At 41.2% G+C, this 9,785-nt stretch overlaps 2 protein-coding genes across 2 annotated transcripts; both read right to left on the reverse strand.

The window, feature by feature from the left end:
- Positions 1-1,083: 1,083 nt before the first annotated feature.
- On the reverse strand, positions 1,084-2,927 carry LOC116686384 (homeobox protein HMX1). Its single transcript, XM_032511394.1, has 2 exons — positions 2,495-2,927; positions 1,084-2,206 (listed from the first exon to the last, which is right to left on the reverse strand). The coding sequence occupies exons 1-2, from the start codon at positions 2,877-2,879 to the stop codon at positions 1,662-1,664; spliced, it is 930 nt and encodes a 309-aa protein (XP_032367285.1). The 5' UTR covers positions 2,880-2,927; the 3' UTR covers positions 1,084-1,661.
- Positions 2,928-5,052: 2,125 nt separating this feature from the next.
- On the reverse strand, positions 5,053-8,586 carry LOC116686364 (homeobox protein HMX1). The gene is made up of 3 exons (XM_032511361.1): positions 7,905-8,586; positions 7,118-7,270; positions 5,053-5,868 (listed from the first exon to the last, which is right to left on the reverse strand). Exons 1-3 carry the CDS (start codon positions 8,152-8,154, stop codon positions 5,441-5,443), a joined length of 831 nt encoding a protein of 276 aa, XP_032367252.1. The 5' UTR covers positions 8,155-8,586; the 3' UTR covers positions 5,053-5,440.
- Positions 8,587-9,785: the final 1,199 nt, after the last annotated feature.

Consider the following 9,785-nt stretch of genomic DNA (forward strand, 5'->3'; position numbering starts at 1 on the left):
CCCAACCTAACTCCCTACGGACTGAGCTACTGCCACCCCCCAATTTTAGTTTTAGTTTTTTAGTTTGTTTGTTTTTTAATATAATTTATAGTGCATATAAATACAACATAGGTCGATTGTATGAAATACAAACATTAACCAACCTGTCATCAATTGTTCTGGACATTTTATGTTATTTTTCTTTTTTTTACTATTAAAACATAAATAGTGTCCCTATTTGAACTACCAAAACCTTCCTCTGCTGGCTGTTTGGACCTGTTTCTACAGAAATGCCTTCAGGGGTCAAAATGAAAGGTGGTACAAACCAAACTATTAACTGTATATAAAAAATAATGTTCTAGAGTAATATTCTTTTTAAGGTTAAAGATAAGATTTGTATTAATGTTAACGAGAAACTTTTCACAGCTTCTTTAACCTTAGTGAAATGAGTATCCCAAAAGAATATATCAAAAGAGTAAAGATTTAGAGCAGGAAAATACAAAATGTCTGCAGCATTGAAGTGATGAGCACATTAATGCATGATAAATTATAATCAAATAATATAAGTTTGAGATGGACTGCAAAATTAGTCCTTTTACTTTTAGTACTTAGAAGTAGTTTTTGATGCTAATACTTTTGTACTTTTACTTACGTAACATTTTAAATGCAGGGCGTTTACTCTGCGGTATTATAGTACTTTTACTTAAGTAAAAGATCTGAATCCTTCTTCCACCACTGCTGACGCGCTACATATATGACACCCAACCACCAGTTAAAGGGTGAATAAATGAATATGCAGGGCAGTGAACTATTGCTTCAAATGATTTTCTGTGTGTAATAAGAAATTTGCCTCGAGGTGTTTTCACAGAGCAGTTCTGTTATTTCTTCATAAACCAGAGGAGTAGTTTTCCAACATGAGGTTTTAAGAAACAAGAAACATTTAAACTTTAACTTCGTTGTTGCCAATGATACCAGAAATGTACATATTGTTCTAAAATAGCTATAAAAAAAATTGAATGAAACGCAATCAATAATCCAATGTGGGGATTGCTTCGTTGCGTCTTTTTTTAAAAATATAATTCAGCTTGAGTCAACACACTCTGGTAAAATTGCAAATATTACACTTTTTATTGGAAAATCCATCTTAGTCGTGATATAGCCTAACTGTTCATAGGTAACAGTCTGTTATATGAAAGGTCATGGAAAACAAACGAGTTTTATTAATAATAATAATAATAATAATAATAATAATAATAATAATAATAATAATAATAATAATAATAATAATAATGGAGTGTAGCACCACATAAACTCATTTAAAAGTTTAAGACAGAAGTTGGAAAAAAGAGAATTATTATTGCGAAGTAGAAACGTTGATGCCGCATTGACGTACATTCATTCAGAGGATATTACTGCGCGAAATAAAACTGCTCCGAGGAACTTTAATGCATGGCATACACATTTTTTTTCTGACGATAATCTTCCTATTCAAAAGATATTAAGCATTGGAAAAATGTAGTAGTAATTATAATAATCATAATAATACAAATTTGGGGAAGTTCAAAAAGTGGCACATGCATGTCTTGGATTAGCTGATATGTTGACATCAAAGTTGGGAGGTTTTTCTGAAGTCCCCAACAGGCAGACGGTCCAACTGTCCGACTGTCCACACACTGTAACCCTCAGTCTGCATCGAACAGGCCCAAGTATTTCCCGGTGTTGGAGAAGTAGATGTAAGGCGCAGCGGTGGCAGTCGGGTACACGAGAGGGAAAGGCATGGGTAACAAACATCCGCCCAGCGGGCTGCTGTCTTTGTAAAAAGTCGGTAATTGCACATTTTTGCCCGCCTCTGAGAGGTGCTCGGCGGCCAGCGGGCCCTCCATGTCCGTGGACAGCTGTCTCTTGAGCTTGTTGCGGCGGTTCTGAAACCAGATTTTGACCTGGGTCTCGGTGAGCTGCAGGGAGCTGGCGAGGCACGCTCTCTCCGAGCTGCTCAGATACCGCTTCATGTCAAAAGTGGCCTCCAGCTGGAATATCTGTCTCTTTGAGAAGATGGTGCGCGTTTTCTTCTTGGCCATAGCTTTAGAGTCCGCGGTGGGCTGCTGCTGCTGCTCCGCGGAGGCGTCCTCGGTGGTGTGCGTCCTGTGCGCCCCGGGACAGGAGCCAGCGCTCAGCGGCGGGCTGTTTGCCCCGCAATCCGCTAGGCGCACTCTGGGCTTCGTTTGCGCTGTGAATGAAGCGACAAAAGGGGCTTTGATGCAGACAAACTAGCTGATTTCATAAATACAAATAAACAACGAGCTCATGGTCCGCGAACTTCACCCCCACAGTTTCTGATAATCATTTCACTAAGCACCACCAGTCTCTTGTATTAGGATCCATCTTTACTTTACGCACCGTCTGGCTGACTAAAACTGACTAAAACTGTTCCTATTCCTTATAAAAAAGGTATTCATTTGTGTAAATAAAATACTGGAGATGCACTGCCTTAGTCTAGTAAATGTAACCCAGTTACCTGTCTCGTGTGATCCGCTGCCATGCTTCCTCCGGACGTCCCACGCCTGGAAATCTTCCGTCCGTCCCCCGTCCCTCTGCGGCTTGGCCCTGTCCAGGTGGCCCCTATCCCGCTGCTTCAGGTTGAGGATGTTGTCAATGGTGAAGGTCAAAGACGCGCTCCGGCTTGGTGCATCCTCTTTGCTCATGTTCCCCGGCATTTCATTTGCTCCTCCGAGATTCCCGAAACGCCGACGTGTCCGCGCGCTCCGAGCACCATTGCTCATCGGCTGCTGACTAGCGCGCGCAGAGGAGCGAGGTGCGACGTTCTTCAGCGACCCGGAAGACTGCGGTTTAGCAGCTTTTGATAGGCGAGGTTGGGGGGCAGATGAGGGCGGGATGCACATTTACGTCTGGCTGCCATATTGGAACACTTTTCTGTCGTCGAAACTCATTTCTGCATAGTTTCTTTTGAACTGCGTTTGACTGAGAGTTGCAGTCGGTATCATTTTAGGGATAGCTAGATATCCAAACCGGGTCATTTTTTCAAAGTATGCTACTTGGCAACTCCTTATACTCAGGTCATGATAATTACATGACCTGAAGTATGGGCCAGGCGTCATTTAATCTTAAAAACACAACAAAAGTCTAATTTATCTAAAGTAGGTTTTGTGACTGTCTTTGTTGACTTATCCTGTAAACGTTTGTCTTTAATCCCAACCTTAATTTAGCCATAGAAATTAAATGTGTTTGCAAATAAAGACAGACAACATTTCTACTAACAGTTGCCTTGCCAGTAAGAAACCATCAAACGATTTTTGCATCCATTTTATTGGACATGTGAACATATCAGTGTACAAAAGTCTGTATTAAAATCCTTAAAGAATATTGCTAGTAGTACCATACACTTGCAGCTATCAAAAGTCACAAACACCAAACACGTTTTTCATAAAGGTTTCTACAACTCTGGAGATCAGTGTGAGGACACCGTGCATATATATATTATGTGTATGGGCTCATATAAGGGTAAAAAAGATTCAGAGCTTATGAAATCATGTTGAGAAGTAACTTTAAAACCCGTGGTTATATTTTACCCTTTTCTCCACGAGACCTGGAGTACAGATTATAAGCAGAAAGAACCTGAATGTGGGTTCATAACGGCAGAGTCACACAGACTGGAGTTTTAGTTTCCTGCTTTAAATTTGTACTTGAATGTTCACAAACATCGGTTTTCTGGGAGTTATTGATAGAATTTTTGTATTTATTCTTGTTTTGAGTTGTTTTCCTAGGTTTACAAAGGGTCAGCCACATGCAGTTTGTTTCACAAGCTCAACATTTTCTTGACCCTCATTGGACCCTATATTTGGGGACTCCGGGAAGATTAGCCGTCGCCAAGGCATCAGCTAACGGGGATCCAGTTAATAAACAATAAGTGTGGGTCATTCATACAATTTCTGTGAACAGATCACATAATAGAGCTTTGTGACCTGGTGTGAAATGTCCTCCTGACCTGAGGGCAGGATTGTGGGCAGCTTAAATGAACTGAATCTCAAAGTCTCTTGATAAGTTTGAAGTGAATTGGAAAACACCGTGAGAAATAGTCTTGTTTTAAAGGTATTAAAGGAGCCTTTCAAGGATCCTGATCATCACCCTTAAAGGTTAATGCCCGTTTTTTTCAACCTGGACCCTGAATAACGTTTGTGTTGCCAGGTCGTGAAAAGCCCCTTTAACTGGATCTGCATGACATGATAGACTGTTGTAAAACTTCTTTTGTGAATGACTTAACATTTATGACCCCATACTTGACGGCTTATTATGAAGTGAGAAACCCATGAGCATCAGTTTACTTTACGATCACCAATATTTATGTGCTTAAACCAGCCAATGGGATTTTAATTTTTACAACCTGGCAACCCAAATGTTGTCCTTAAAGAGTAACTACCATTGGACCCTATTTTCCCTTTTTTTTTTTTTGTGTCTAAGCGACTGATGGGAACAACTATCCTAGACATTGAACCAGTATTAAACCAGATCGTTGCATTCAGCAGCTACAAAGCATGCTACAATGTCAGTTAATGGGACAATTGTCCAGCTTGTATTTACTTTCTCAAAAGTGCTGGTTTTGTCTGACAACATTATGGAAAGGATTTCTAAGGAGGTCGACCTTTCTGTTTAAGAGTAAGATCCTTTTTTTAAACATAAAAACATTCGCAAAACTGCGTTCGCCAAATCCACCAGACTCCATGTAAATAAACAGTCATTTTAGCAGCGTAAAATACACTTCATTCAAAGTCGACGGAAACAAAACAAAGCTATGAAAAGACGTTTTGGGTCATTTTTTCACTTTTCCAACCATCACAACTCTAGTTTTGGTTAAAATAAACACATAGTTTACCAATTTACATGTGAAAATATGTTGGTTCTACACACGCTAAAAGTATTGTTTTTTAAATAGAGTCTGGTGGGTTTAGCATGAGCGCTCTGAGCTGTTCCTGTTAAACAAAAATGTCTCAAAGAGGTTTTGAAGGTCTATCTCTGAAGGGATCCTTTCCATATTGTTGTCAGACACTTAGAATATTAATCTTAGCCTGTCAGCGGAAAAACAAGCACTTTTGAGAAAGTAACTACAAGCTGAACAACTGTCCTATTAACTTAAATTGTAGCTTGTTTTGCCCTTGACTGCAGTGATCTCACTTAATACTGGATCAATGTCTAAGATTGTTGTTCCCATCAGTCACTTAGACACAAAAACAGGAAAATAAGGTCCAGGTTGAAAAAAATTTAGTTACTCTTTGAGTTGCTTCTAGACATCTTAAACCGAGGATAAATTGACTTCATTATCATTTGACATTACAGGATCTGAAACTGAACTAAAATGAATATTTCTGCAGCATCTTTATTTGATTAGTTGGTGTCAAAACAGTCACAAGTATGCTCGGCCTCTTTAACATCCCTTCGACCCTCAAAGTCACACCAGTCCAGTCATCTGTGGTGCTATGAAGGACACCGGATGACTGAAGTGGGAAGTCAATGGGTAGCTGATAGAACTCGAGAAGCCGAGCACTGGTGGCGACATCGGAGGCAAGCCGGTCAGCGTCGCCGGCGCGGTGCCATTCTCGCGATACAACACAGGAACTCTGACCACCCTCTGGGCGGTGTAGGGGACGGCGGCGCTGCTGGCCTCCATGTCTGCAGCAATCTGCCTCTTCCACTTGTTCCTGCGGTTTTGAAACCAGATCTTCACCTGGGTCTCGGTGAGCTGCAGCGAGGCGGCCAGCCCGGCTCGCTCCGAGCTGCTTAGGTAGCGCTTCAGGTCAAAAGTGGACTCGAGCTGGAACACCTGACTCCGGCTGAACACGGTGCGGGTCTTCTTCTTTCGCGCCACTTTCATGTCACCTGAGAGGAGGAAGCAGGAGCAATTTGACTAAATGGAACTGGGTACAACAAGCCTAGTGCAGCTAATGGAGGGTGGTTGAAATGTCAAATCGATTTCAGTCTAAATTGTATCAGGTTTAAAGTGGGAAAGTTTCTAGAAAGTCAATCGAAAAATAATTTAATAATAAAAATAATCAATCCACACTGTAAATAATGGCTGTGAAATCTCCAATTATTTCCTTTAGATTTCACAGTAACAGTACTGTGTATGATTTTTACAGTAGAATGCTGTAAAGTTACATTACAACCTTATAGATATGACACAATCACAGTAGTCTAAGTATTACAGTTGAAATCACAGTAGTCAAAGCATTACTGTAAAAAAAATCACAATAGCCATTATAGTACTGTACAGTAAACTACTGTATTTTACTTTTTTGTCTTATGTTGTTTAATGTAAATGTAAATGTGCTGTATTTATATAGCGCTTTTCTAGTCTTAACGACTACTCAAAGCGCTTTTTTACATCATACAGGATACATTCACCATTCACCCACATTCATACACTGTGGCCGAGGCTGCCGTACAAGGTGCCACCTGCTCATCAGATAAACACTCACACACATTCACACTCTGATGCGCAGCACCAGGGGCAACTCGGGGTTCAGTGTCTTGCCCAAGGACACTTCGACGTGGGACTGCAGGGCCAGGGATCATACCACCAACCTTCCGATTGGCAGGCAACCGCTCTACCACTGAGCCACAGCCGCCCCTAATTGTTTTCTATTTTACAAATTAAATACTGTAAATGGAAGTATGGTACCTTTACTGTAAAAATAATTGACAGTAACTTGCTGGCCAATTGTTGCCAGTAAGTTACTGTAAATGTTATGTTAAATTTGTTACAGTTCAGGCAATCAAATACCTGAAACATCAAGGTACTAACTGATATTAATATTACCCCTAAGGACTCACTGGACCCAGGAACACGTGGCTAAACCCCTGTAACTAAAAGGTGGACCTTATGTTGACCTTTGTTGCTGAACCAATCTCTGTCAAGAAAAATAATCAAGCTGCACCAAACGTAATAGTTCTGGAAACACCAAAACCAATTTCTTACATTTTGGATGAGAGGAATATTAACTATCATTGTAAACTATTCGTTTCAGAAGGAGAGCGCATGCGTGGTGACAATGCCCTCTTGTGCAAACCGCAGAGCTTCATAGGGTATTTTTTTGTGTAGGATGTAGCCTGTGTACTTTGGCCTCACCTGTGTCACAGCTGTAGGAGGAGCGCGCGTCATCCTCCTCTCTGTCATCCGTCAAACTATCGTCTCCCTTCTCCTCCGGCGGTGCTCTCATGGCTGGGGAATCCCGGTCGCTCGCGGGCCCAGGGTCTGTGTGACCGTTCTTGCTCTGTGGACCTAGGAACATGGAAACATAATAAATCCTCCTCATTGTTCAGGCCTCATATCGCACATATTTCACGTTTTAACCCAAATGTGCGCATTCATGCTGCGTGTCCTTTCCAACATTATCCATAAGCCTCAGATCTCCACTGCTGGTTGACGTGGAGCATCGGAGTCCGATTGTTGTGTGGATGCCAAACAGTGTTGGCTCGCGCCAGGCTGATAATTGGACAGTTTGAGTGTTTTTACGCACGGAGGAAGGGACAGTAAAACGTGCTACAGCGCACGTGTCATGTCCTCATGTGGCCCGCCGATGAACCAGAGTGAGAGGGTTTGTGAAAATGAAAAAAAAATGCTGAAAACTGCTGTAGCCTCATTCTGGTACAGGTGGTAATTTCAGACTTTTACGCACGGATTGCGGAGGTTTTAATGGTGCTATATTCTGATATGAACCTAAAATTGCTATTGCAATGCGTTTGTACATTGAAGATAATTGTTGTCTCAATAGTTCTAGACCACGATTGAATCCTGTAAAGCAGGCTACCCCAAATAGCAGCAATCATTTAGCCCGTCCTTTTCAAAATATTATTTTTATTCCAGTTCTGAAAGATAAAGACAACCCGATAGAAAAAGTAACAGATGCACTCACTTCTCGGGGTGCCATGCGCTGCGTTTGGCGACGTCCCGCTCCAGTCGAGCACTTTGCTGTCGTCCAGGCGTTTTGTTTCCAGTACCGGACAGACCCCCGGGCTGCGGACGGTAACTTTGAAGCTCGGGGTGTCCACCCGCTCCTCAGCTGAAGCCTCTCTGTATGCAGTCCGCAGCAAATTTTCAATGTAAAAAGACGAACCTCTCGACGGAGGACCCAGCTTCGGTCTCGGGGTGTTTTTGTCAAGCATGTTTACTTCTTTTCTGTCCTTCCTTCCCCAGGCAGCTTCTTTTTTTTTTTTTAATCCCAGATTTAGATTTTATAAATCATTCCCGGGACCGTGTCTTATTTCCAGCCAGGAGTGTGTCCCGCTCCGCGCGAACCATCCCGACGCAATCCATTAGATCAAGCAGAGCTCAAGCCTCCGCTGTAAGAGACCCAGACAGAAATTCCTTCTGGAAGAGACGAGGAATTACTCCAGAAAAAAACACCCGAGATTGTCTCGTTCTTCGGAGGCTCTCATGTAGGCTGTGTGATAGTCTGCCTGGAGGGACTGTGGACGCTGGATTTAGGTCAATTAGGGAGCAAACCAAAGCGGAGATACAGTGTTGTCCTCAGGGCTGGAGATGGAGAAAGCTTCATGAAGAATGGCACAGTACCGCCTAATGGTTACATCTGTCCATGCACACGTTACATCTCTTATTCTCTCAGTCCTTATTTATAGCCACACAATAATTCAAATCCATTTTGTTTCTTCATAAAACTGCTTTTGTGGATTAATCATCAATATCTATACTTGATTATTATCTTAATAACAGTGTTTTTTTCGTCATGGAAGGTACTTTGCCTTTCCATTACAGAGAACACGAGGGTTTTCGATCGTATTGAAAAGAGAAAAAATATTTATTTGACATACAGTTGACAAAGACAAATCCAAAAATGGTGTAAAAGGGCTGCAGAAAATATATTTAAAAAATCATGAAACTGAATTAGACTTGATAGTGCTTAACCTACATAAGCAATTGCAGAAAACTCAACTTTGTTTTTCTGTGACAGTTGGATTAAAAAAAGAGCAACTGATGAAACCATTTACAGCTGGCAAATAATGGTCCGACACCACTGATTCTATTATGTAACGCTGTCCTATTTGTATCATTTAAAATATTTAGTTGGTTATCTAAAGGTCTATAAATCAGATGTGGTCTGCATCGTGCTATAAGCCTTCCATTTGTTCTAATTCATTACATTCCTTAAAGATACACTGAAGCCATTTTTATACTGTATAGTAAATAATTTGCCTAAAATGGTTTTTCCACACAAATTAACTTTTTGATTTTAATTTAATCTACTCCTTTTTGCTCCATGAAAATCCAGAATCCATGAATATGCAACTATTAATTGCAACACACAACAGGTCTCCTATAGTACACTAAAAGTCCCTACTCAGTTCATGTGCACATGTGCACTCCCGTGTTGACGTTGTATACTGGATGACTAGTTGTGATGTCACAAATGATCATGCTCATAAACATCTACCACTCAGATATAAGACCCAGAGAAGCTGTCCTCAGCAGACAGACAATGGTCTTCTAGTGTAAAACTGCACAGTAAAGGACAAACATCCAATTGACGTAACAATAAGCAAAACACATTTTGGAATGGTTTATCACTGCATGAAGACATTCTCCTGTGTAAAAAAACAAAACTAAAACATACTGTACATAGTTGCCAAAATAATTCATTTTTATGTGTGAGTGTATGTTTGCAAACATGTATTTCCCAATGAAGCACAACAACCCGGCAGGCATCACCAGTGCTGATATCCTCTTGCTTTTGGGTGTTATTCCTCCCTCTAGCCAGTGAAGTGGAGCCCCCCCCCCC

Source organism: Etheostoma spectabile, unplaced genomic scaffold (genome assembly GCF_008692095.1).
Source record: "Etheostoma spectabile isolate EspeVRDwgs_2016 unplaced genomic scaffold, UIUC_Espe_1.0 scaffold352, whole genome shotgun sequence".
In the NCBI taxonomy this organism is placed as follows: domain Eukaryota; kingdom Metazoa; phylum Chordata; class Actinopteri; order Perciformes; family Percidae; genus Etheostoma; species Etheostoma spectabile.

Bases quoted from the DNA above. Each gene is read 5' to 3' on its own strand.
- LOC116686384 (XM_032511394.1), bottom strand. From the start codon at position 2,879: ATGTGCATCCCGCCCTCATCTGCCCCCCAACCTCGCCTATCAAAAGCT. The intron at 2,207-2,494 runs GTAACTGGGTTA...CTTCATTCACAG, and splicing joins CAGCGGATCACACGAGACAG to CGCAAACGAAGCCCAGAGTG.
- LOC116686364 (XM_032511361.1), bottom strand. From the start codon at position 8,154: ATGCTTGACAAAAACACCCCGAGACCGAAGCTGGGTCCTCCGTCGAGA. The intron at 7,271-7,904 runs GTGAGTGCATCT...CCATGTTCCTAG, and splicing joins AGCGCATGGCACCCCGAGAA to GTCCACAGAGCAAGAACGGT. The intron at 5,869-7,117 runs GTGAGGCCAAAG...TCCTCCTCTCAG, and splicing joins CTCCTACAGCTGTGACACAG to GTGACATGAAAGTGGCGCGA.